Source organism: Callospermophilus lateralis, chromosome 3 (assembly GCF_048772815.1).
Source record: "Callospermophilus lateralis isolate mCalLat2 chromosome 3, mCalLat2.hap1, whole genome shotgun sequence".
NCBI lineage: Eukaryota > Metazoa > Chordata > Mammalia > Rodentia > Sciuridae > Callospermophilus > Callospermophilus lateralis.
Genome location: NC_135307.1, coordinates 191,343,512 through 191,369,092, shown reverse-complemented (window position 1 = coordinate 191,369,092; position 25,581 = coordinate 191,343,512). Strand labels below are relative to the sequence as shown.

The window sequence follows — 25,581 nt, the reverse complement described above, 5'->3', positions numbered from 1 at the left end:
GGCCAGAGAGTAAGACTCTGGTGGGACTGAGCTGGTCCTTGGGGCACTGTCCCCCAGGGTCTGAGTTACCCCTTGCTCCACCGTGTGACCCTAGGCCACCCTTCTTTGGCCTCTGCTTTTCCGTCCAGGGTGTGGGACCTCCACTGTCAGACTCACAGAAATTGACTCCAGACCCAGAGGGAAGGGCAGCCTGGAGGGACTGCTTCTCACCCCTCCTCAAGGTGACCTTGAGCAGACACTTAGCTCTGCTGGGCCAGGCTTCCTCCTCTGAAAAGCGCAGGTGATAACAGGGCCCACCTCCTGCGGATTTCCAGGAGGATTAAGTGAGTTAACACACACAGAGGATCGAAAATATGGATCAGAGAAGGAAGAAGGTTGCCTGAGGACCCACAGCAGACCTCCCAACTGGCTTCAGATCCCCAGGGCTCACTGCGTCTTCCCCAGGACCCTGTAAGGCCAGAGTTGAGGGCTGAGGCTCACAGTGTTCACTGGGCGTTTTTTGTGTGTGGTCACGTGGCCCAGCTGACAGGGGACCCCACCTTTGTCTCAGCCTCTTCCGTTCATTCCCCGTTAGCTGAGCACCTTCTGTGTGCCACCTCTGAGGCAAGGAGGGAGCCGCAGTGAGCAAAGGAAACCCGCATCCCTGTCCTGAGGGCTGGCGCTGGGCTGGGGCAGCAGGGACAGACAGCAAGACAGGCAGGGGGGACATCTGAGGTCATGAGAGTGGTGGAGGGAGGGAGCAGGGTGTGAGGGGAACCAGGAGGGCGTGGGACAGCAGCCACCTGGCGCAGAGCTGAGGGAGGGCCTCCTCCTACTTCAGGCCAGTCTGGGGGAAACTGAGGCAGGCAGACCCCCTGGGTAGCTGAGACACAGCGGGGGGAGAGGGAGGGGAGGCCGAGGCCCTCCAGCAGGTCTGGAGTCTCCTCTTCTGCAGGAAGGCCGGCTGGGTGGCCCTGGGGAAGTTGCCACGCCTCTCTGAGCCTTGATCCCTCCCCAGCCCAGAGGCTGCTGGGAAGGACAGAAAGGCGGCAGGCAGGGCCCTTGTTTTATCCTGTCCCTCCCTGCCCCCCACCCCCAAGGGCGCACTGAGATGTCATTTCTCCAGTTCTTGGGGGCAGAGGTCACCCCAGCTCAGCAGATAACACTGAAGGTTGAGCAATGCCTGCCCGCCCGCTGGGGCCAGGGCTGGGGTCAGTGGGCCGGGGGTCAGCTCCAGGCAGGCTGTGAGCTCCTGCCTGGCGGCCTGGGCTGGGAGTGACAAAGGTGGGCCTAGGTGTGAGGCCTGGGGGTCACGGAGCCCTCTGAACGGGTGGAGGGGGCAGGTGGTGGAGGCTGTTCCAACCCCTACCCGTGACACTGGCAGCCCACAGCATCTTCCTGGCAGGGTGAAACAGTAACCCTGGCCCAGGTCCACCCCACAGGCAGAGTAGGGACTGGCTAAGAATGGGGGGAGTCCTTCCGTTTCCTGCACACCACCCCCACCCAGGTGGGGCCTGGCGATTCCCTCCCCAGCGGCCTCAGGACAGGCTTTGTGGCCTTTGTGGCCTTGGGATTGGCAGGCAGGTCTTGGGGAGCCCTGCCTGCCAACTTTTCTTTGGGGACAAATGTAGGGACGGGAGGCCGTGTAATCTGGGGTCTGCTGCATCCCCCTCCATTGGTGCCCTCTATGGGGGTCAGTTTCTCTCTGACATCCCCCTGGTCCCAAGGGTCTTAAAAGTCAAGCGTCGTATCTGGGAATCTGTGGTGGGGACAGCGCTGCTACCGACAGCAGCAACACCCTTCACTGAAGCTCAGAGACGTGGAGTGACTCACAGTGACACAGTGTGGCAGAGCTAAGCAGCCCCCACCCCTTCCACCCTCTCCGAGGCCCAGGTCGGGGTGGAGCGGGCCGGAGAAGAGCTGGGTGTGGTCTAAGCGCCGGCAGGTGCGGCGGGCGGGACTAGAGAGGGGCGCGGCTGAGCCGGACCAAAGCCCCCGCGGGGCGCGCTCCTGGCCTCACCCCCATTCTCAGGGTCCCCATATCCACGGTGGCTTCAGGGGAGTCTCCAAAGGTGTGGAATCCTCTCCTTCCACGAGCTGGGGATCGAGTGGGGGGCGCAGGGACAGAGCGGCGGCTGAGGAATGGCCCTGGGGATGGGATGGCCCCTTCTCCAGGAGCCAGGGCTGGGGCTTGGGGTCTCCCAGGTCCGAGCGGGGTCAGGAGCGTCCTGCTGTAGGACCTCGGAGCTGGTCTGGGCGATACAGAAACCACTGCCTCCTCCAGTAGGGGGCGGGCCGCGGCCGTGTTTGGGTGGGGGAAGGAGACCAGGTCGCCCCCTCCCCGCTTCCCTCCCCTTCCAGTGCAGCCTCCAGCCCGGAGGGGGCGGTCCGGGGGCGGGGTCGCACCTCCCCCTCTCCTTCCCAATCCCCGGGCTGCCGCGCAGGGGAGGGCAGGGGGCGTGCGACCGCCCCCCGCCGCCCGGGGACCCCCCGGAGGGCGCGCTCCCAGCTCCTGCGGGGCCGCCGGGCCCAGCCGCCGCCCTCCTGGGGGTCTCGGGCGGTCGCGGCCGTCGCGTTCCGGCGGCAGCGGGAGGGGCCGGGGCGGCCTCCCAGTGACGCAGCCGGTTACCATGGTCCGCCTTATAAATAACCGGGCTCCCGAGAAACTTTAGCGAGTCAGAGCCGCGCACGGGACCGGGAAGGGGACCCATCCGAGGGTCCAGCGCCAGCCCCCGCACTAATAGCTGCCACCCCGGCAGCGGCGGCGGCAGTAGCAGCAGCAGAAGCAGCAGAAGCAGCAGCAGCAACAGCAGCAGCAGGGACACAGGCGACAGCCCGGAGCCGGGAGGCCGCGCCACCTGCGGGCCGGCCGGAGCGGGCTGCCCCAGGCCCCCTCCCCGGGCACCCGCGTTCATGCAACGCCTGGTGGCCTGGGACCCAGCATGTCTCCCCCTGCCGCCGCCGCCTGCCTTTAAATCCATGGAAGTGGCCAACTTCTACTACGAGGCGGACTGCTTGGCTGCTGCGTACGGCGGCAAGGCGGCCCCCGCGGCGCCCCCCGCGGCCAGACCCGGGCCGCGCCCCCCCGCCGGCGAGCTGGGCAGCATCGGCGACCACGAGCGCGCCATCGACTTCAGCCCGTACCTGGAGCCGCTGGGCGCGCCGCAGGCCCCGGCGCCGGCCACGGCCACGGACACCTTCGAGGCGGCTCCGCCCGCGCCCGCCCCCGCGCCCGCCTCCTCCGGGCAGCACCACGACTTCCTCTCCGACCTCTTCTCCGACGACTACGGGGGCAAGAACTGCAAGAAGGCGGCCGAGTACGGCTACGTGAGTCTGGGGCGCCTGGGGGCCGCCAAGGGCGCGCTGCACCCCGGCTGTTTCGCGCCCCTGCACCCGCCGCCGCCGCCGCCGCCCGCGGAGCTCAAGGCGGAGCCGGGCTTCGAGCCCGCGGACTGCAAGCGGAAGGAGGAGGCCGGGGCGCCGGGCGGCGGCGCAGGCATGGCGGCGGGCTTCCCGTACGCGCTGCGCGCCTACCTCGGCTACCAGGCGGTGCCGAGCGGCAGCAGCGGGAGCCTCTCCACGTCCTCGTCGTCCAGCCCTCCCGGCACGCCGAGCCCCGCCGACGCCAAGGCGCCCCCGGCCGCCTGCTACCCGGGGGCCGCGCCGGCTCCCGCGCAGGTCAAGAGCAAGGCCAAGAAGACGGTGGACAAGCACAGCGACGAGTACAAGATCCGGCGCGAGCGCAACAACATCGCCGTGCGCAAGAGCCGCGACAAGGCCAAGATGCGCAACCTGGAGACGCAGCACAAGGTCCTGGAGCTCACGGCCGAGAACGAGCGGCTCCAGAAGAAGGTGGAGCAGCTGTCGCGCGAGCTCAGCACCCTGCGGAACTTGTTCAAGCAGCTGCCCGAGCCCCTGCTCGCCTCCTCCGGCCACTGCTAGCGCGGCCCCCGCGCGCGTCCCCCTGCCGGCCGGCCCCCGCTCCCGCCGCCGCCCCGGTGGCGCCGGCAGAACTTTGGCACGGGGGCGCTCGCCAGCGCGGGGAGCCCGTCGGTAATTTTAATATTTTATTATATATATATCTATATTTTTGTCCAGACCAGCCGCACGTGCAGATGGGGCGTCCGCCCGTGGTGTTATTTAAGGAAGAAACGTCCCTGTGCACAGATGCGTTTGAACTCTGTCCCCCGCCCCTCTCGGGCGCCGGCGGGCGGGCCGGTTTCGGAGTTGATGCAATCGGCTTAAACATGGCAGGACGCGTGTGTACACGGGACTGACGCAACCCACGTGTAACTGTCAGCCGGGCCCTGAGTAATCGCTTAAAGATGTTCCTACGGGGTTGTTGCTGTTGCTGTTTTTTTTTTGTTTGTTTGTTTGTTTTTGGTCTTTTTTTTTTTTGTATTATAAAAAAAATCTATTTCTATGAGAAAAGAGGCGTATGTATATTTTGGGAATCTTTTCCGTTTCAAGCATTAAGTAAGAACACTTTTAATAAACTTTTTTTTGAGAATGGTTAAAAGCCTTTTGGGGGCACTAGTTGGCTTTTGATTTTTTTCTGTTCGTGGATTTGCAGGCGCTTGTTTTGGCGTTTCTCGGGTGTGGGGGGGGGCCTGTGAGGGGGCTGCTGTTATTTTTGGAGGTTTGAGAGCTGGGCTGGGGGTGTGCATCTGGGTTTCCTCCTCCTCTGCTCCTCCCCCAGGGTCTGCTGGCAGATGGGGCGCCCGCCCCTGGGGGACGGGGAGAGAGTGCTGGGTCAGGTTTTCAGGGTGACTCAGCCCCCCTGGGTGCTGGGAGCGGGGGCTGGGAACCCTGGGGGGGAGGGGGAGGCGGGTTTGGGGTCTCTGGTTGGCCCTGAGTGTCATGCTTGGGTTTGGGGGATCCAGGAGGCCTGAGACCCCTGTGCTGTGTTTTGAGGGCCAGACAGGCCTGTCACTCTGGGAGGAGGAGCTTGGTGCCTGGGCCCTGCCAGCCCAAGTCAGGGCAGATTCTTTGGGTAAGTGTAGGGAGGTGGGCTGTTGAGAAAAGACTTTCATGGTGTGTGTGTAAGTGTGTGTGTCTGTGTGTGTGGGGGGGTGCGCATTAAGAGGGAAGCCAGGGTGTGTGCGTGGGCGAGTTGTTTGTGTGTCTCTGGCTGGTTTATGTGTCCCGTCCAGGTGGAGGGTGGGGGCAGGTCCAACACCTACACTGCCTTCCCCGGGACGGGAGACTTGCCTCCTTGGTCCCAGGTGGCCACTGAGGCCAGCCTTACCTGCGTGCTCAGGATGGTTGTGTCTGGGTTTGAACCTGGGGCCCTTATCCCCGATCCCTGGGACAGCCCCCGCACCCCGCTCCATTCCCCAGCGGAGGCTGCGGATGGAGGGCTGGGAGAGGCAGGCGGCCGTGCCTGGCGCGGGGTGTTATATAAGCTCCTGCTCTTGTTGTTATTTTCTTGCTGAGAGGCTCCTGGCACGGACCGGCTTTGGTGAGGCCTGAGCCCGCCAAGCCTTTGCTGGGCCCGTGTCGGCAAACCCTGTGGCCCCATCTCACTCAGACCCCTCGGATGCCTGGGGGAAGCTGGTGCTGTTGGGCGCCTGCTTTAGAGCCCTGGTGGCTTTCCGCTCTCAGAGCCCGTGGAGAAGTTGCTGGCTGGGGTCACCCTGCCCTGAGGAGTCCCAGCAGCTGCCAAGGGCCTGGGGCAGACTGGGATCTTGGGAGCAGCTGCTGAGACTGCGGAGCTCCCCCTTCCCCTCCCCTCTGGACCTGGAGTGTGGGAGACAGATGGGGACCATCAACCCGCCCCGCTCAGGACAGGAGCTGAGGACCTGGGCTGGCAGCCGTGCAGAGCACTGGGTGCGGGGGACTGCACTGTAGCCTGGGCCTTGGGGTGGCCCCGACAGGTTTGCTCCGGGCCCTGGGCACGTGGACAGCGTGCCAGGAGGGCGCCTGCAGCCCTGGTTGGTCCAGGCCTGGGCCGCAGTGGCCCACATGGCCTTCCTTAGTACCAGTGACCACACATCAGCTCAACTGCCTCCAGGATTTGTGTTCCCAAGGGCAAAGCCTGGGGGATGGGGGGCAGGTGGCATCTCCCCAGTCCCCACGGTCCCCTTTGTCACTGAGCGCGGGGCTGCTGCTGCTCACCTGTTTTGCAGAGGACACACAGGTGAAGGGAGCAGCCGGCAGCCACCCTCCCTCTTCCTCCCCCACCGTTCCCCACTGAGTAGCCCGGGGTCACGGAATGAGGTCCGCCTTCAGGGTGGACGGCCCCTCCGAGTCCCGGGTCTCTGCGGAAGGTTCCGCTTTCCCAGAGGGAAGTTCAGGCGCCCCAAGTCCCAGAGTGAAGTGGCTTCCACACGGTGCCACAGTGAAGCAGCAGAAGGATCTGAAGCCCAGCCCCTGCTGACCCGGGAGGGCAGGAAAGCCCAGGAAAGCCGGTGCTGGGCCGGTGCTGGGCCGGTGCTGGGCCGCCGGCTTGGCCAGGGAGCTCTGTGGCCTGGTGCGGGAGCGCTGGGGACAGGGCTGTGCCAAAGGACCCAGGGGACGTCATGATGGGGTGACATCCACCCCATGGATCACGAGTCTGCAGGGCGGAGGGACCAGTCCTTTCAAAAGTTCAGAGGGAGTGGGCTGGGGAGAGGCGCGGAGCGGGCCCAGGATGTGCCCAGGTGGAGAGCAGCAGGGTGAGTGGGGACTGGGCAGGCCACCGGGGGTGAGGTCACCAAGCCCAGCTGCGGGGAGCCTGGAACCCCAGCCCACACCGCTCAGGTCAGGGGGCAGAACACGTTCCACCTCCTCATCCCACAGGTCGCCCCATGGCCTGGTGACTGGGCCTCCTGAAGAGGGGCGACAGAGCAGACTCCTGTGAGGGGCTCCCGCTGGTCTCCTCAGCTCCTCAGCCTCTTGGGGGCTGCAGGTTCTGCCACCAGCATCTTCCTGCCAAGTGAACGGCTCAGAGAGGGGAAGTGACATGTCTAAGTTGCACAGCTCGGGGCAGAAGTTGGCCCGGCGTGGGAGACGAGTCACTCCCTCTCAACACTGCAGAGTGGCCCTCGCCCCCAAGGGCCCGCTCAGACTTGTCGGGATTATTTGGTCCTCGTCTCTTATTGCCCGGTTAGTTTTCATTAGTTAGACAAGCATTTATTGAGCACCTGCTGTGTGCCAGCCCCGTGACTAGGTGCAGGGGCCTTGCAGTGACCAACATGAAGGAGAGACAGGCACTAAGCATTCAGTACCTGGAACAAGACAATGGCAGGTGGGGACAGGGACTCCCAGGGGAGAGAAGTGGGGCCGGGTGACGGGCCCTGAAGGTCTCTCCTGGAGGGGCATCTGTGCCCGAGCCGGGGGCTGGGACAGTGCTGGCTCTGCACCAGGGGCCATCCTGAGGACAGCGCGGTGACGAGGACCCGCCATCTCCCCTTCCTCAGCCGGGGCAGCCAAGGCGCAAGGGAAGCGTCCTTCCAGGGCCGGCGGGGGGGGGCGGGGGGCAGTGAGAGAGGGGACTCCCCCGGGGGAGGCAGGGAGGCCCTGCGGCCAGTCTCCCTGTCCTCTGTCCTCCCCTGCCCACCGAGTCTGTCTGGGGCTGGCTGACCTGGATGCCCCCAGGCTGTCCCCTGGCTGTGGCCCCTTTGGGAGGCCTGCGAGCCCCGGGGCCAGAGTGGGCTGGGGAGGCCTGGGCTCTGTGTCCTCTGAGGCCCGGTTTGGGGGTGCGGAGGCTGAGCAGCAGCCTCGGCCTCGGAGCCTCTCTTGCTCAGAGCTCTTCAAAGCTGGGATTGGAGTCTAGGTCCCTCTGTGTCCCAAGCTCAGCCACCTCCCTGCTGGCCTGGTCACACTGAGGGACAGACGGGCCTGACCACTCTACACCCGACGAGAGGCGAGAGGCCGGGGCACACACACGCGCGCCACATGGACGCTCTGAACTTCGTCCCCTGTCCTCTGGGGACCTTGGGCAAGGCGCTCGGCCCGTCTGGGCCTGGGCTTCCTCACCTGTGAACAGAGAGGACGGACGGTCGCCCGGTATCAGGGCTGTGGGCCCAGGACGGCCCCTGCCCTTGGAGCCGCGCAGCTCGTGAGGTGGCAGGCGCATTCTGATTGTGACAAAGGCCTCAAAGAAAACCGAGTGGGGGCAGTGGCAGAGAGCACCTGGGCGGGGTACTGGGGGGCATGTGGGCGGAAGGGTCAGCAGGTGCAAAGGCCCTGAGACAGGCTGAGCCTGTGTGAGGGGAGAAGCTGCAGCAGTGTGGGGCGGGGGGAGGACAGCGAGGCGACGGAGCCCTCACGCTGGGCCTTGGAGGCCAGGGCCAGGCGGAGAGAGGTTCAGAGGAGGAGCACGTGTGTCCCTGCCAGGGCCTGGCACCAGAGAGTCCTTGATGAGTCTGTTGACCGAATGACACGGGCCCTCGGCCTCGGCAAGAGCGCGGTGCAGTGGGTGAAGGGTGCTGCGCGGCCTGCCCGACCCAGGAGAGCCGGGGACAGCCTGTGACCCAGGGCCCGGAGCCACGGGGAGCTGGTGGCCAGGCAGGAAGAGGGGCAGGGCTGGCCAGGAGGGGCCTGCAGGGAGGCTGGCGGCCAAGAGAGGGAGAGTGCAGGGCAGAGGGCACAGCCCGGGAGGAGGCCGTCAGGGCCAGGCGGGAGGCTGGGCCCCTCGGGTGCTGTCTGTTTTTTAAGTTCCGAGGAGCAGGCTGTGGTGGGGGTCAGAGACAGTGGAGAAGCACCAGGAGAAGGAGATAAAGAGCTCCCACGGGTCTAACCCGGGCCGAAACCTGGCGGCTCTGCTGTGTGGCCCTGGGCAGGTTCCTCCACCTCTCAGTGCCTCTGTCTCCTGGCTTAGGAACAGCTACAGCACCCGCCTCCTCAGGCCTCGGTGAGGATTGAGTTCATCCACACCATGTGCCTGGAGCAGTGCCCGCACAGGGCACGTGGCAGCCGTCATCGTCATTGCCACTGTCACCACTTGGTGGGTTAAGGCTCCGTGCTGGAAGAGGCCACCTGGGTTCCAGCTGCAAACCCACCACCTCCTGGCTGTGTGACGTGGGCAAGTGAATGTGTCTTGCTGGGCTGGCTTTTCCCTGTCTGTAACCAGGGACGGTGACATTTCTCAGAAGGTTTTGTCAAGGGGATGGTGCAGAGGACTGCCCAGAGGCCCTGTGTGGTGGCCCTCAGCCCTGGGGGTCTTCATTCTCCCTTCACGGTCGATTCGCAGTCACCCCTTCCTCCTCTCTCCTTTAGAATGGGACTTCTCCGTCTTCAGGGACAAGAACCCTATGAAGAGACTGCATTTCCCAGCTTCCCTTGCAGCTAGGGGTGACCAGTGAGATAGAAATGGAAGCTGTACGTGGGGCTTCCAGGGAAGGGCCTTACAGGGGGCTGACTCAGCTGTGCTTTCTTTCTTTACTGCACCCCATCTGACTTCTTCCTACTTCCTACCTGGAACTTAGACGTGATGACCAGAGCTGCAGGAGCCATCTTGAACCATGAGACAAATATGGAAGCACAGAAGCCACGTGCTTCGTGTGTGGTGATGAAACCCAAAGACAAGAGGCACCGGAGTCCTCTGTGGCAGGGACACAGCCACCCCAGACCTTTCCTGCCAGGCTCTGGGCTTGTTTACATGGAGGAAAAGAAATCTCTGCTACGGAGGCCCTGTCATTTGGCTTCCTGTTACTGGCAGCTGAATCTATTTCTAACTGACACATTCGCCAAAATGGAATGGAGCCGCGTGAGCTGCTCTGTGACCTGCATTTCTCCCCGTGGCCCAGCGCTGCCTTGTCTGGGGATGTTTTAGGGATACGTTGCCCCTGAGTGCAGAAATGAGCTCTTTGTTCCGCCACGAGCACGCCCTGCCTGTCTCCAGACATCTTCCCCGTGACTCTCGAGTCTCCGTGAGCGTCAGGTCCGGCTTGAACCAGAGCCTGGAATCCACAGGAACTTCTCTGCTGACCGAATCCTGCCCTCCCAGCCCCTCTCTATGGTCCACCAAGGGGCCCTGAGTTTGGGACCAGGAGGGTCAAGGTCGGCTGCAGCTTGGAGCGTGTGGGCAGCTGTGAGGGCCAGGTGCCCCGCGCCACCCTGAATGACCCCTGGGCCCACACCGCTGCCCGGCCACCTGCTCCCCAGAGGCCCTGGCTGGCAGGTCTGTGGGCGGCCTTGCCAGCTGCCCGGGGCCTGCCCAGCTGAGATCTCTGAGGTGAGTCTGGAGCCGGGGAGCTGGGCCCGGGAGCTTTTATTTTTATAGCTGACTTGTCACCAGATCCCTGTCCCAGCCCTGGAGCCCTGGCAGGGACAGAGGTGGCAGAGAGGAGGAAGGCTCCGGGGAAACTGGTGGCAGGGTCACGGGCTTGGAGGAGAGATCTGGGGCGGGGGTCAGGGGCCTGGGCTGCTGGTCACCCGTCTCCGTCCTCTGGTGCAGGTGGGGTCACTCACAGCTGGTCCCGCTGACCCTTGGGGTGTCCAGGGACAGAGGGGCCTTTCCTGCGTCTGTCCCTGGAGCTCGGGTGCAGAGCTGGCCATGCTCCTGTCCTAGAGCCCAGTCGGCACCGGCCCCGCGAGACCTCAGCCCGCGGCCCACTGCCCCACCCTGCCCCCACTCCAGCCGCCAACGCCCGACCCCCTGAGGGTCCCTTTCTGTCTGTCCCTGGTGTGCGAGGGGCACATGGGAAGTGCACGCCACACAGGTGTCGGCTCCTGATTTTGCTGGCACAGACCACCAGCGTCCAGGTCAAGGGAGGGGGTCTGTTCTAATTCTTGCTTTCTCTCTGTCTCTCTTTAAATTATCATTTTGAAAAAAGATCTCAAGCTGATGGAAAGTCTGCAATAACCCACGGAGAACCTTCTTCTCAGTTGTTAGTGAATAAATTGCTGATCCGTCCGTTGTCCCCGCGTCCATGATGTTTTGAAATGTGGTTCCGTGGCAGGGGACATCTGTCGCTGTCACTACAGCCCAGCATGGAAGCCGGTCAGAGGCTCACCGCCGGCCAGCGCGGCCCGAGGGTCCGGCTGGGACTCACAGAGTGCCCGGTGCCACGCCTCCTCGGCCTCCAGGAGTGAGGCCAGCGCCTTGGGCTTCCCTTGGCGTTGGTGACCTTGGTGCCTTGGAGGACACAGGCCAGCTGCTCTGCGGCCTGTCCCTTGTCTGCTGTATCGCGGGGTTGGACTCAGGTCCTGCGTCGCTGCAGGAAGCAGAGGGGCCCCTGGTTCATCTGTCCTCTGCTGGTCGGGTCAGGGCGGGGCGGGGACCACGCAAACAGCAGGCGCCTCATCAGATGTCCAGCCACCCTCGGGTCTGACTCGGGGCACCTGGCTCCCAGGAGTCCTGCCCTGCTTAAAGGACCGGGCTCCTGGCCCACCTGAGTCCCCACCTCAGCTCCCCAGGTTGTGACGTCCTAAAGCCTCTCTAGTGCCACATTCAGACCATCATGGATTCAGGGGAAAGAATTCAGAGCAGTGATAGACGGGTGGGCCACAGAGCCCGGTGCTGCTGGGCCCCAGGGCCTTTCCTCCGTAGCCAGGGGCCTGGTGGGAAGCCGGTGGCTGAAGACAATCAGGGCCTCGGGCCTCCCTTGCCGGTGGCCGTGAGTGTGGTGGACGGGGCTGGGAAGTCTTGGCATTTGGGGTAGGATCACTCTGTCCTGGGACCGAGCTGTGCGCCACAGGGTGTTGAGCAGCGTCTCTGGTCTCCACCCCCTGGATGCCAGGAGCTGCTCCCCCAGTTGTGATGACCCAGAATGTCATCCCAATTGCTAAATGTCCCCTTGGGGGCAAATCCCTCTTGGTTGGAAATCGCTGGTGTGGAGGGTGCAAGGGGCTGAGCCCTGAGGGCTGGGTGGCTCCCTGTGTGGCCTCCCTTCCCCATTACTAGGGGACCAGGCAGGGCCCAGCACCCACAGGCCTGCTGCCCGGTCGGACCAGAATTCCGGCTCCTCAGTCTGGGGTAGGTTCTGGGACACAGGGCGAGGACCGGGCCAGGAGACAGGCCTGGGCCTTGGCAGCCTGCGTGGCCGCTCCCCCGGGCCCGGCCCTCCCTGCAGGTGCCGGGAGGTGAGAGTCGCAGAAGGCGGCTCCTCTCCTCCTGTCCCGGCTCTGTGGGGCGGCGTCCCTCACTGTCCCCGATTTCCAGCAGTGAGAAGTCACAGCTGTGTGTCACCTGATGGGAGGCACAGGAATATGGGATCGTCTCTATTATATCCCTGCAAAGGTGCAGAACCTGAGTCCCATCAGGACACATCACCAACCGGGGTAGGGGACATGCCACAGGAGGGCTGGCCGGGCACCAAGGCCAAGGGCACCCAGGGCTAGAGGGAGGAGGCGTCTTCAGCTGAGGGGAGCGGGCGTGATTGGGGACCAGGCAGGCCACACAGCCGTGCGGGGCCGTGTGGAACGTCACCAGGGCCTGTGGGCTTGATGACAGGATGGTCAAAGATAAAACGTCCTGACCACTGTCCCCACCAGGCCGTGTGGGGGGTCAGGAGGTGGTGCAGGAGGGTGTGGGGAAAGGTGGCCTCTTGTCCACACTGACTCCCAGATAATGACTAGAGGGCAGATGGCTAAGTGGGGGCTGGAGGAGGCCCCGGGCCCCTGGACACATGGTCATTTTTCGGCAAGTTCAAAATCATGTCAAAATAAACCCCGGCCTTCAGTGTGCCCCAGGAATAGACCCCACAGGAGGCCCGCAGGCCACCCTCCACAGCCGTATTCACAGTAGCCCCAGCGGGGGGCAGCCCAGGGCCTCCAGCAAGGAGAGTGAGTCGGGCGGACAGCGGGGTGGCCCGCGGGAGCTCCGGAGTGAGGCTCAGGAGCCGGCAGCAGGCTCTGGGAGCCACAGGGGTCCCCTCCGTGGCCAAGAGGTCATTGCCGGGAAAGGGCAGGGAGCAGCCGTCTGGGTTGCTGAGAAGTTTCCGTCCTGACCCGAACTGGCCCTGTGATGGGGTGAAGTTCACGCGTGAGAGTCAGCCACCACCCCGCCACGTGCGGGAGGGACGCCACCGCTCCATGTCACCGTCAAAACGAAGACCCCCCAAGACGCCTGGCAAACAGGGGGAGGAGGTGGGCAGGGAGGGGGGACTGGAGATGGGGAGGTAAACAGCTGTGTTCCAAAGCTCTGAGAGGGGGTGCGGATTGCCTGAGGTCGCACAGCGGGAGGGTGTGCGGAGCCCACAGCGTGCTCTCCAGTGCTCCTCCCGCCCGGCCTCTCCCGCCTGGCCTCTCCCGCCTGGCCTCTCCCGCCTGGCCTCTCCCGCCTGCCTGGCCTCTCCCGCCTGCCTGGCCTCTCCCGCCTGGCCTCTCCCGCCTGCCTGGCCTCTCCCGCCTGCCTGGCCTCTCCCGCCTGACTGCCCCGCTGTGCTCTGGAGGCCCTCCAGGGCTGGGGATGGCGAAACCAGCGCTTGGCAAAGACGGCGCAGCCCGGAGCCCACGGCTCCCAGTGGGGAGGGGAGTCAGTGGGGCAGAGGGCAGCTCCATCCTGAGCCTCCTCCCTGGCCGGCTGGCTGCCAACCCCTGCCCGCCGGCCTTTGCCTTTCTTCCTGGGCCACGGGTGAGCTCGGAGCCCCCGCAGGCTTGGGTGCCAGTCTACGCCCTGGTCCACCTGGCCGTGCGGGCTGGGCGCTGCCCCTCTGTGCCCGGCCCCGAGGGGTCAGGAGGCCTCACTCCTCAGTGATCGCCATGGCCCCTTCTGTGGCCAGGAGCCCCTGGCCCTGCGGCCTCCCAGCGCCTACCTGTCACAGTGGCTGCCGCGGGGAGGAAGTGGGGGGACGGGGCTCTGGCCGGGGAGGTTAGGGGATGGGCAGGGAGGGGCCAGAAGGGGCCAGGGAGGGTCCAGGTGGCTCCACCTTGCAGTTCTTAGTGATCCTGGCAGAGGTCCTGGTCCGGCCTGGCAGGACGGTGGCCCTGGGAGCTGGTGGCCCCAGCTCGTCTGCATCCGCCCCTGGAAGTGGGGAGGAGGGGACGGCAGGGCCTGGGGGCTGATGGACCCGGGTGGACTTCTGCTCTGAGCAGAGGACCAAGGATGGGCACCGGGCCCCGGACCCAGGAGCTGTTGGATTCCCGCTTGGCCCGAGTTCCCGATGACGGTCACTGAGGCAGCCACTCTCCACCCCCGGAGATGTCCCCACGAGCTGTGGTCAGCCTGTGGTCCGGCCCGGCCGCCCCCGCCCTGTCCAGCGCCCTTGTGGGGTCTGGGCTCTAAGCTCCAGGTCTTTCTAGGGTTTCTTCCTTCTTTGCAAATGTGTCTCCTTTTTTTTTCTCTGAAAAAGAATCTTCTTTGGACTCTGGACTCACTGGGGCGGTACCAGGTGGGCGCAGAGCAGCTGGGCCCCTCTGCAGCCACCGGAGGCTGTTGGCACCTGGGAACCAGGGCTGGGCGCCGGGCGGGCCAGCTGGGCTTCCTGGGAGGACGCTGCTGTCCTGAGGGCTGGCGGACGAGAGGCTCTGATCCCTTCCGCCAGTCGTGACATCTGCCTAAAATCTGAGGTGTCACGGGGACGCGCCTCCCTCCTCTCTGTCTCCCTGCGACGCTGGAGGGAGAAGCGGGCATTTAGCCACCCACCTGCAACCCCAGGAATTTTATTTTTCATATTTAGAGACAAGATCTCCCTGAGTCGCCGAGGGCCTCTTAAGTTGCTGAGGCTGGCCTTGAACTTGGGATCCTCCGGCCTCAGCCTCCTGAGTCGGGGAATCGCAGGCTGTGCACGTGGTGGGGACTTTTTTCAAACCACCGCGGTCAGCCTTCCTGTGAGAACATGCCTCGGCCATCTGCTGTTGGGGACGTTCGGTCGACCCCAGGTTTTGGTCCTGGACACGGACATTTTCCCAAGTCCTGCCCTGGGTCAGGGGTCCTCGAGGGAGGCCCTGGACCAGGGCCTCCGAGGCAGGCTGGGCTGGCTGGGCCGGGGGCCAGTGTCCCTCCAGGAGGGCAGGCCTGGCTGGTTCTTCCAAAGAGGGGCGGGAGGTGGAGCAGGTCCCCTGGGCGTCCACCCCCGCCCTGTGCCCGCCCTGGCCCCCACCCGGCCTCTCTCTTGGCTTCTGTTGGGTTTCTGCTCCCTGGAGGATGCGTTTGTCACCAGGCTCCGTCTTGTCCCCCGGCTCCCCGTAGCCTCAGAGGCCAAGGGCAAGGGGCCCAGCCCTGACCCTGGGCTCTGGGAGTGGAGCAGGACACCCAGCTGGACCCTTCAGCCAATGGGCACGGCCGCTGCCCCCAGGAGTCCTCCTCCCTCCAACGCAGAGGCTGGGCTCCTCCAGAGAGGCCCACTTTGGGGCTTTGCAGCTCAAAGCCCAGAGACCTGCAGCTCTGTCCTCCTGACTGCGGCCACTGAGAGGGCTCCTAGGTCCCGCAGTGGCCACCTGGGGGTGTGTGCCTGTGCATCCTGAAGGTGTTGGGGCCAGGATCGCTGTAACACTGTGTGGAAGCAGACTGGGGGCCACCGGGGTGGCTGTGAGCGAGGGGGCTGGGGCAGGTGTGGAGGCAGGGGGACCAGGCAGGGGGACCAGGCAGGGGGACCAGGCGAGGGACCAGGCGGGGGACCAGGCAGGGACCAGGCAGGGGACCAGGCGGGGGACCAGGTGGGGGGACAAGGTGGGGAGACAAGGCAGAGGACCAGGCAGGGGGACCAGGCGGGGGACCAGGCAGGGGACCAGGCGGGGGACCAGGCAGGGGTTCAGGTGGGGGTCCAGGTGGGGGGACAAGGTGGGGAGACAAGGCAGAGGACCAGGCAGGAGGACAAGGCGGGGGACCAGGCAGGGGACCAGGCAGGGGACCAGGTGGCCCTGCAGTGGGGAGGAATGTTCTGGTGGGACAAGAGCTCTGGGCACCTGGGGGAAGGCGCAGAGGGCTGTCCTCTCAGTCCTGGGGTTAGAACGGAGACGTGGGGATGTGCAGAGGTCAGGGATCAGGAAGGACTCCAGGAGCAGCGTGGGGGCTGGGGGGGCGGAGACCATTCACTGGAGCCCGAGGCGGGGGCTAGATCCCTGGCCAAGCGCTGGGTCAGCTGAGTGGTCCTGAGGGACGCAGCCCGAGCCCCCGATTCCCCAGGTGCAGGCGGGGCCTGGTGCCTCCCGCTCAGGGCCCGGCTGGCGAGGGGACAGCGAGCGAGGCTCACGTGGGGCCTCCCTTCCAGCAGCCCCTTGGCCCAGGGTGGGGGGGGAGGGGGAGGGGCCGTCCAGGGCGGGGCTGAGCTGGAAGAACCGGCAGGTCCAGAGCAGGCCCCCACCCCACGCCCCAGGGGATGGCCCAGGAGTGCAGCCCCCACCCAGGGGAGGGCAGAGGGCTGAGCCGGGGTCTGGGGCGGAGGATGGAGCCAGGAGGGAGAGACAGGCTCCCGGTGGGCGGGGCCGGGGCGGGGGCGGGGCAGGTCAGAGCCGGGGGTGGGGGTGGGGAGACAGGCCCTGGGGTGGAGCAGGAGGGAAGGCGGGGCCTGGTGCCCCCTGGGATGGGCGGCTGGGTGCAGGGGGCTGGGTGCATCCCAGCAGGACACTGCCCACAGCCTGGGTCCAGCTGGGCCAGGGCAGCCCTAGGAGCCGGCTCCGCACTGCCACGCCCTCCAGCCTTCCTGCCGAGGCTGGGCTGGTGGCCTCCGGGAGGTCCCTCTTGGAGAAGAGCTGGGGATTCCTGAGGGGAAGCGGAGCTAACTAGTTCTCAGCACTGACATCATCGCAGTCTGGAATGTTCCCTTGGGGTGGGGGGGGCGGGCAACCATGAGGCCGAGAGGGTGCTGGGTTTGTCCTGTCAGACCTGCTGACACCTAGAAGACAGGCCTGGGCCCTCAGTGAGAGCTATGGTCACCCGGGCCCCCAGGTCAGTGTGGGAGAAGCCCAAGGGGGCCCTGGACTCCACTCTGTTCAGGTCCATCCCATCGCCTGCCTTTGAAGCCCCCCACCCATGGCTTTAAGCTGAACTCCAGGCTCCTCACCTCAGCCCGGGGGGCTGGGGATCTGCTCCTGCTCCTGCCTCACCAAGCTGGCCCTCCCTGTCTCCACCTCCTATTGGCATTGCAGGAACACAGCAGGCTTGGCCACCTCAGGACCTTTGCATGTGCTGTGCCTTCCGTGCTCTTCTCCCCATCCTCCCAGAACTCTGCCCTAGGCATCGGCCTCCACTCCAGCCTGCCAGGCCTCCCTGCCCTTCTCCGTGAGCATCCTGTCCACTTCATGGTCTTCCGCATTGATATGGATGCTGGCCTTCTCATGGGGCTCCCTGAGGACAGACACCAGGTCACTTGTCACTGCTGTGTCCCCAGGGATCTCTGCCAGCAAGCACCATGGAAGCAGCTGGAGCCATTTGCAACATGGGTTCCTCCTGGGAGGGACCCACTGACCCGGGTCCCCCGCCTGTCCCTCCCAGTGCGGCCTCCCAAGGTCCTCTGTGTCCTCACCCCCATGGGGTGACCTGGCTGAGACGTGGTTATGAATCACTGGCAGAATCTGGTCGCGATTATCTCTTGGCTGGCCGTGGCCACCAAATCAGGGAACCTAGGTGTCCAGCAAGATAGTGCCCAGGACTGGGGAGGCACCTGCACCAGGGACCTGCTGGGTGGCCTTGGCAGGCCGCTGGCCTCCAGGTGGCACAGTCGGCCACCCCCGGGGGCGGAGGGATCCTTGGGGTGTGACTGATTCTCAAGGGGACGGCTGGGGAGGGGGAGGTCCAGGGCTGCTGACCGTGCCCGTCTGAAGGCCCAGGAGCCAGGTCTTGTGGGCAGGCTGGGAGGAGCGGTGGGGTGCCAGGTCAGCAGGTCCCACGGGCGGCAGGCCTGGTGTCCCGAGGACTGCAGCAAGAGGCCGGCCTGCAGAGGGAGGGGACCCGAGGGCCTGAGTGTCCCCGGCTGCAGCTCTTCCAGGGCACAGCCCACCAGGCCGGGTTCTCCCCGTGGGGCAGGGCCATGGGCTCCCAGGTCGCGGGAACCTGTGTCGGGGTGCTCTCAGCCCGGCAGCCATGTCCCCCTCTGGCTCTCTCAGCCCCCACCCACCTCGTGCTGTCCGCCACGGTCAGCCTGGAGCGACGCCGCTGGACGGGCCGCAGCCTCCAGGCCCCAGCCTCCTCTCCACCAGCTGCCAGCTGACCTTGTGACACGCAGGCTGGATGGTGACCCTGCGCTGCCCTCTGACCTCCCTGACTCCCACCCCTTTGGAACAGACTGACCCCCTCGCGACCTGTAGGTGCCCATCACGGTGTCCCCGTCCCCCTCCTGTCTCCCTCCCCCACCCTCAGCCTGCGGGACTTCCTGGGGTTCTTTCTGCATTTCCTGGTCGGGGCCTTTGCCGCCTCTGCTGCCGCCTCTGCCGGGAAGCCCTCCTCCCTTCTCTCCCAGCCAGCGCCCAGGCTCAGACCAGGGACTCTCCCTGGTACTGCGGGGACCCACCCGGGCTGGCTGCTAGGGGCCTGCAGCGGGAGTCCCTCTGGGGTCACCTGGGAGGCCCTCCCACCCGCAGGCGGCAGACGACACAGCCCAGCACCGATGAGTCAGGGGCACGGAGCGCAGCCTCCCCGTCCCGCAGGCTCGGCCCTGGGCCGGCCACACTCCAGATCCTCACCGCGGAGGCCGCGTCCAGCCTGCCCTGCCCTGCTCCCGCGCTCCCTCTCTCCCGGGGCATGTCCTCATGAATCACGCGCACCCCAGCCTCTGCTCTGGGACATCTGCTTCTGAGCAACCTGAGCCCAGACACGTCCCCAGAACGTCCCTTCCCACCACTCCCCGTCCCTGCCCTGGTCCTGTCTGCGGGGATCTCTCTGGCAGCCCTCACGGTGGCCATGTCTCCCCGGTGGCCAGATGAGTGCTGGGTTGAAGCCCGACCCCCACTCCAGAACGTCAGGCAGGGATGGTGTTGACACGCTGTGCTGTGTTCCCAGTGCGCGTCACGGGGCTTGGCACACAGTGGGGTCAGTAAATATTTGTTGAATGAGTGAACAAACAGTGGGGTGAGTTGGAGGCACTGCTGTTAGGGCTCCTGGTTCTACAATCTCCACTCAGGCTCCTCAGAGCTGCATGATGGCTGCCAAAGCACCTGCCATCTCGTCCTCACACTGCGGAAGCTAAGGCAGGAAAAGGCCCTCCAAAGGAGAAACCGGTTCCAAGGAGCCCCCGGGGCAGCTTCTCCTCCACCTACCACACCTACATTCCATGTCCAGCCTCAGCCAATCGCCGCAAGGGGAGGGAGAGGGCCATGTTTGACTTGGGCCAATCAGCTTTGGCTTCTGGGCTCAGTGGGCAGAGCCTACCCTGGCCAAGGAGGAGGACAGCTGGCTACAGCTGCAGGCCCCCTGAACCCAGGCGCTTGGAGTGTCCCCAGGGCTTTGGATCTCCGTCCCCCTGTCCTCCTGTCCCTCCCGTCTTCCGTCTCTGGGGAGCCCGTGGGTGGCGGGTGTGAGGGGAGGGGGGCTGGGCAGGGGTCTGACAATTCAGGCGGCCAGACACCTTCACCTCAGTGAGGGAGCCCGGAGGGGACGGGGCCCAGGAGGGCTGTAGGAAGAGGCAGCCCGGCCAGAGAGGCCCAGAGACGGAGGACAGAGAGGCTGGTCGGAGAGCCAGGAGAGAGGCCAGCGGGGTCTGTGGGCAGGGCCTTGGCACCTGGCCTCTCGCTGCAGGCACCCCCTCAGGCAAGGCCAGCAGCCCCACCTGGGCCTGTCCCTTCTCCAGCCTGGGCCGTGGTGTCCCCCCGCCAAGTGGCGCCCCTCAGGGAGATCACCAAGGGCCTGGTGGCCCCCTGTGACCTGTAAACAGCCCAGCCTGGTGGGCGGGGGCTTGGGCCTCAGGGGACAGCAGGCAGGGCCCAGGTCACAGTGGTAGAGGCAGACTGGGGCCTGTGTCCACGCGTCGCCCCAGGCCAGGGGGGGCCGTCCTGCTAGCAGCAATGCCCCCTGGACCCCAAGGTTCCCGGGCCGGGCGTCGGCCGGGCAGGAAGCAGGCTGACTTTCCTCACAGACTGCCCAGCAGTGGGGTGCAGGGCCTGAGGCCCCACAGGCCCGGCCCCCCCCGTCCACCCTGACAGGCCAGCTGACCTGGACGGCCACGTCTCTGTCCCAGCCTCAGTTTCCCCACTTGTAACAGGAAACCTCAGTTGACCCGCTGATGTGTCCACAGAGTGAGGAGCGCACAGGGGGCCTGCCCAGGGGCCAGGCACACGCAGGTGCTCCGCAGGGTTGACCTTGGTCACATTATTCAAATCACTTTTGAAAAGTCCTTTAATCGCACTTTTCTCTGGAGAAAAAGCTGAGGGCCAGAGAGGGCCACTTGCTCAAGGTCACCAGCCAAGGGGAGGCTGAGACTGGGCCGCTGTGTGCTCTGAGGCCCTGCCACCTGCAATGACCTGCTCCAGATCCAGTCCTCGTGGGGACGACGTCCACGGCCTGGCCTGGCGTCCCTGGTGCTAGCCACGGCTACCCACGGCGGCGTTGCAAAATCCTCCTCCCTGCGCCTGTTGATAAAGGCAGCCCGTTGCAAAATGCGGCGGAGAAATTATTCAGTGTTGTGACATCCTGTGGCCAGGCCCCGGTGCCCCTTCCTGCCAGGCCTGGGTGGGGCCAGCCTCTGGCTCTCCTTGCCTGACCCTGACTGTGGGATGCTGGGTTGGGGGCCACAGGGGACCCAGCCTGGTCCCTGTCACCCTCTGCCAGACCTTGGACTGCCCTTGCCCGTCTCTTGCCTCAAGTCCAGTGACCGGGCAGGACGTCCTGTGGGCGCTGCCCGTACCAGCTCTGAGGCCGCAGGCCCTTCCACCTCCACGTCTGACGGAGCCCCGGCCTCTCCTGCCCGTGGGTCCCACGCTCTGCCCAGGCAGCCCGAGGGGTGCTGGGGACCTGTCCCTCCTCTGTTTAGAGTCCTCCTGGCTCTGGTCTGGAGCAGCCCTGGCCCTGGCCCTTGGTCCCCACTGTGACCTCCTCCCTGTGCAGGCCTGGTGCCGCTGCCCTGGGCTCCACCTCGCCCTCCGACATCAGGGCACGTGGAGCCGGGCCCTGGCCTGCTGTCCCCGCTGCCGGCTTGTGTCCCCGACAGTGGCTTTGTCCACCTGGCCTCGAGCCCCGTCTTTGGTCTTGTTTTCCGCCTGACGCGGGGCAGCTCTTCACCTCATTTGTGTTGAACGCGGCTCTTGCCCCTGGGACGCGCCTTGCTCAGGGCGGGGACCACAGGCTGTTTTCTCCCTGGGCATCCGGCGGCTCTCGAGGTTCGCTGGGCCAGCCACGGGGGCCAGGAGCGGTGGGTGCCGCCCCCTTTCTCGGCCACGTGGTCCCGGCTGCCTGCACCTGCCTCACCCTCTCCCTGCGCCCCCCAGTCCTGGTGTATTCTGTTCCTATTTACTGTTGGTCCCTCTGTCCTCCAGGGCTTGGTCTGCCCCCTTCACCGGGTCCCTCTGGTGCCCAGCAGTCCCATGAGGCAGTCCTGATAGCTGGACCAGGGTTTGCACTGACCCCCATGTCAGGGCCAGTCCTGGCCAGAAGGGAGCCACTGGGCCTTAACCATGCCCCTTCTCCTAATGACACGTGTTATATTGGGCGCACCAGGCGCTAATCTGGTGTTACATCTGGGCTTTTGACAACAGATACCATCAGCGGCCGCAGCTGGAACTCCTTCTCCACCTGCGTCCACTCCCACCTAGATGGGTATCAGCCTCCTCGTGAGGGGGAGGGCCAGCTCGCAGCCCCGCCTGCCCACAGCCGCCAGGGAGGCTACTCCCACCTGGGGGACTCGGCCGCCCGCTCCCTCCCAGCCTCGTCCCAGGCCGCGGCAGGACCGGCCTGCTCCACGGGCCAACGCCACCACCAAGGGCCCAACCCGTGGCCCTGGGCTGCGGGCTGAGAACCCTGGTGTCCAGCCAACTCTGGAACCAGGCGCTCAGATTCCGCCTTCTGAGAAGGGGGACGCAGGAGCCCTGGGCTCACGGTGCAGGGGCTGAGGGTGGCTGCCCCAGCAGGCAGGACGTGACTGTCACCTCCCAGTGGTGCCCTGGCCTGGCCCCTGAGGGGTGCTGCGTTCCCAGCCTGCTCTGGGGCTCAGGCCGCCACCTGAAGCAGGTCTTGGACCTGCACCTATAGCTGAGCGCTGGGGACAGTGACCATGCACACAGTGCCTCCTGCTCCTCGCCTGTCACCCTTGTTGTGAGGTAACGGGATGTGTTAGGGACAGGCCCTCGCAGGCCCCCTGGAGGTGGCCAGAGGCAGCATCCCACAGCTGCCCAGCTAGGGCCAGGACGGAGGATGGTTCTGGAAGGTTCCAGGGCCTGGACGCAGCCATCTTGGAAGGAAGACAGGGTTCCCACCATAGACGCCACATCCTCAACCTGGCCCGGGAGCAGGCAGGCTGACGGGGTGGGGACCTTGGGGGACACAGGGGGGTCCAGAGGGCTCGGTGGCATCCTCCAGACACAGCGCGGGGCCTTTCCCATCCCACTTTCCCCTTCTGGACCCAACCCAGGGAAGGAACACGCAGCCCGCTGGCCAGTCCAGGCGGGAGGCCTTGCTCGGCGGCCTGGGAACCGGCTGGGCTGCGCTTCCCGCCTCCACAGTGCCGCCTCTGGCCTGGAGGGGAACTGCAGCCTGCACCCCCACCCCCACCCCTGGTCCTCAGCAGGGGATCCACTTGGGTCACATTGACCCCAGCGGCCACTGCAGACTAGCTGGCTTCCCAGGAGCCACATCTGAGGCGCATCAAGCATCCTGCACGCTCGGGCGGCCCGCTCCCCACTGACGCGGGGGGATGAATAACAGTCTGAACTATCATGTGCGTTTGCTAAAAATAAACTTGACATACTTTCGCGTTGGGAAACAATGTGGATTCCAAACATTCTCCAAGGGCAGAAGGGGGGAAAGGAAGAATGGAAATCAAGTTCTTGAGCTTAGTAATTAATTAGGGCCTGTAAACAAATGATTCATGCTCTTTCCTGGCTGTTTTTCTTTCCATTCTGCGTGGATTTTCGTAGGGTGAGGGAAGGAGGCCAAGGACAGAGGCTGATAGTGTGGCAGAGCCCAGGGGACCGGGCTGAGCAGGCATCAGCCAGATGGAGTGTGAGGGAGCCCTTCAGGTGGACCGGAGGCCCTGGGCAGCGGCTCTGAGAACCAAGAGGGCTGGCATGTCCAGGGACCATGAGGCCGTGCGGCTGGACCTGGGGGAAGGGGTTGAGGTCAGAGGGTCCACAGAGCCCAGTGGCTGCGTTAAAGTTGATCCTGAAGAAGGTGGGAGCCAGGGAGGGTGCTGAGGGAGCCTGGTGACCCGTTCTAGGTGAGCGGTCTGGGGTCCTGTCTCTTAGAGGTGTGCTTGCTCCACGCCCATCTCCTCCCTATAGCGCACCAGCCTCCTCTTGGGGGCCCTTGTTGGCTCCCGTGTCACTCCTGTGTCCCCAGTGCCTAGGTCATGGCTAGGCACAGACAGGAGCTGGGCTCATGCTGCAAAGTGACCGAGCCCTGGCTGCAGAGTTGGGGGCTTTGTTCCATTTCACAGGACGGGGCTCTCCATGGACCCTCCTCAGAAGAGGCAGGTTTTATTGGGGAGCAGCCTTAGGCGGGAAGTCTGCTCTGCAGGGGGCTCCGGTCCCCAGCAGGGGGGGGGCGGGGGGGGGGCTGCAGGGGGCCCCCGTGCCTCCTCCCTGCTTTGCAATGTCTCTGGGCTGCCTCGGAGCGCCCACCCAACAATCTGTGACGGTGGCATGTGGGTGTGTCTGTTGTGCACAGAGAAACCGGGGCCAGGGAGCAGGGACATGTTCAGAGTCACATGGGTACAAATGGGGCCTGTTTTTAACCCAGCTTTGTCCCTCAGAGGCTGTGTGACCTGAGGCAAGTCACTCTGCCTTTCTGAGCCTCTTTTACATGGACCTGGGGCACTGTCTTGTGGGCTGCTGGGTGGAGGCAAGGAGGTCCCTCCAGGTGCTCCTGCTGTGGTCACCGTCCTGGCTGTGAGGCCAGAACTTCTCTGCCCCCGCGGTCCCTCGCCCACACCACGAGGCCCGCCCTCTGCTGCCTCTTCCTCCTTTTCTTGGTAAAACCGCTGCTTTCTCCGATGGCCAAAGGTCCTCCGGGGAGCAGGGGACCTGTCACCCACAGAACCGCCTCCGCTGTGGGCTGAGGTCACCAGGCACCGGGCTGGCGCTGGGGACATGGTCATAGTTGGGGGTTGTCAATCATCTTGAGGGGGGCAGGGCTCTGTCCAGGGTCCTCTGGGGGGCACAGCTGGGGGGCAGACCTCTCACCCGGGGCCGTGGGCAGAGGGCACAGGCGGGGTCTGGGAGGCTGCCTGGAGGAGGTGGCCTGGAGCTGTCTGGCCCACGGCTGCTCACCTGGTCTTCAATCCCACTTCTGCCCCTTTCCCGCCAGGTGACGGGGTCAAGTTCATGTCCCCCTCTGAGGTGACGCCAAGTGAGCTGGTGCAGATGAGGGTCCAGATCGGGGCCAGGCCCGGCCAGTGCTGGCCACGGGACAGCAGCGCTCATCCTCCCTGCAGTCTGTGGAAAGTACTGGAACGCCAGCTTTCCCGCCCGCGGGAGGTGACCTGACTTGGTGAGGTCAGAGGTGAGGGGAGGCCTGTGAAGCCACATCAAGTGCCCGGCACCGTGCTGGGTGCACAGTGGGCGCTGGGTGAGTGGTGGCCAGCGTCCTCCGGCCCGTGGCTGTGGGAAGAGCAGGTTTGAGGTCAGGTCCACCTGGGCCGAGTTCTGGCTCTGCCCTGAGCTGCGGTGGGGACCAGCTGGGACCTCCAGCAGAAGGGTCCAGCTTGGCACCTGGACAGAGCAAGTACAGTCAGGGGTCTGCACCCAAGCCCGAAGCGAGGCCGCCCGACGTCGTGAGGTGCGGTCATCCTGCCCCAGGGAACAGGCTCAGCAGACGCAGTGGCCCGGGCAGCCTGGGCACCGAGTCTCTCTGGGGGCGGGGTCTCGGGGTGCAGGCACTGGGGGTCTCGGGGTGCAGGCACTGGGGGTCTCAGGGTGCAGGCACTGGGTCTCAGGGTGCAGGCACTGGGTCTCGGGGTGCAGGCACTGGGTCTCGGGGTGCAGGCACTGGGTCTCGGGGCGCAGGCACTGGGGATCTCAGGGCGCAGGCACTGGGTCTCGGGGTGCAGGCACGGTGGGAGTCCCTTGGAGACTGAGGCCTGCAGCACGTGAAGGGACCTGGGTCCAGCGATGGCTCCAGGTCCCCCACTCACACTGGGGGCTGGGAGGCTCTTGGCCTCGTGGGGGCTGGTTGGGGTCCCCCCCCCCCCCGCTCCTGTCCAGCACTTGGGTACATTTTCCCAGCTGTCCCGCCCCTAACTTCCTGCCTGAAGGATTCTCTGCTGAGAGGCCGACTTTCTGCCTCCCACAAGGGAGGCCTCTCCTGCCTGGGCTGCAGCTGGGCCCCTGCCTCGGCGGTCGGGTGTGCGGTTCTGGGTCTGCGGGGCTCTGTCTGCCTCCATGTGCAGGTGCTGTCCCTCCCGGGCAGGACCCCCACGGCCCCCCATTGCCCTGGGACGAAGCCCAGCTCCTTCCGGCTCCCCAGGTCCCCGTGATGGAGGCCCAACGGCCTCTCCTCCTCAGTCCTCTAGCCACATGGGCCTCCTGTGGCTGCACCAACTCGTGGAGCGCACACCGCCAAGGGCAGGGAGCTGTGGGCCCTTCTGCTGCTGTGTCCCCGGTGAGGGGACAGGGACAGGAAAGGGGCTGACTGCAGGGTGGAGGCGGAATTGG

At 65.4% G+C, this 25,581-nt stretch overlaps 1 protein-coding gene and 2 long non-coding RNA genes across 5 annotated transcripts; 2 read left to right on the top strand and 1 right to left on the bottom strand.

Annotated features, from left to right (window-relative positions):
• Nucleotides 1–2,567: 2,567 nt before the first annotated feature.
• Nucleotides 2,568–4,501, top strand: Cebpb (CCAAT enhancer binding protein beta). Its single transcript, XM_076851946.2, has one exon. The coding sequence runs from the start codon at nucleotides 2,893–2,895 to the stop codon at nucleotides 3,919–3,921; it is 1,029 nt and encodes a 342-aa protein (XP_076708061.1). The 5' UTR covers nucleotides 2,568–2,892; the 3' UTR covers nucleotides 3,922–4,501.
• Nucleotides 4,502–6,566: 2,065 nt separating this feature from the next.
• On the top strand, nucleotides 6,567–10,819 carry LOC143395862 (uncharacterized). 2 transcript variants are annotated; one of them, XR_013090839.2, is made up of 2 exons: nucleotides 6,567–6,635; nucleotides 9,390–10,819. It is a non-coding gene; the product is annotated as an uncharacterized LOC143395862 (long non-coding RNA). The 2 variants fall into 2 exon arrangements; XR_013155388.1 differs by lacking the exon at nucleotides 6,567–6,635 and adding an exon at nucleotides 7,062–7,207.
• On the bottom strand, nucleotides 10,117–18,599 carry LOC143395861 (uncharacterized). Of its 2 annotated transcripts, none has more exons than XR_013155387.1 (5): nucleotides 18,469–18,599; nucleotides 17,904–17,997; nucleotides 15,754–17,720; nucleotides 13,776–15,355; nucleotides 10,117–12,866 (listed from the first exon to the last, which is right to left on the bottom strand). It is a non-coding gene; the product is annotated as an uncharacterized LOC143395861 (long non-coding RNA). The 2 variants fall into 2 exon arrangements; XR_013090837.2 differs by having other exon boundaries at nucleotides 17,904–17,992.
• Between the last annotated feature and the right edge of the window lie 6,982 nt (nucleotides 18,600–25,581).

Bases quoted from the DNA above. Each gene is read 5' to 3' on its own strand.
- Cebpb (XM_076851946.2), top strand. From the start codon at position 2,893: ATGCAACGCCTGGTGGCCTGGGACCCAGCATGTCTCCCCCTGCCGCCG.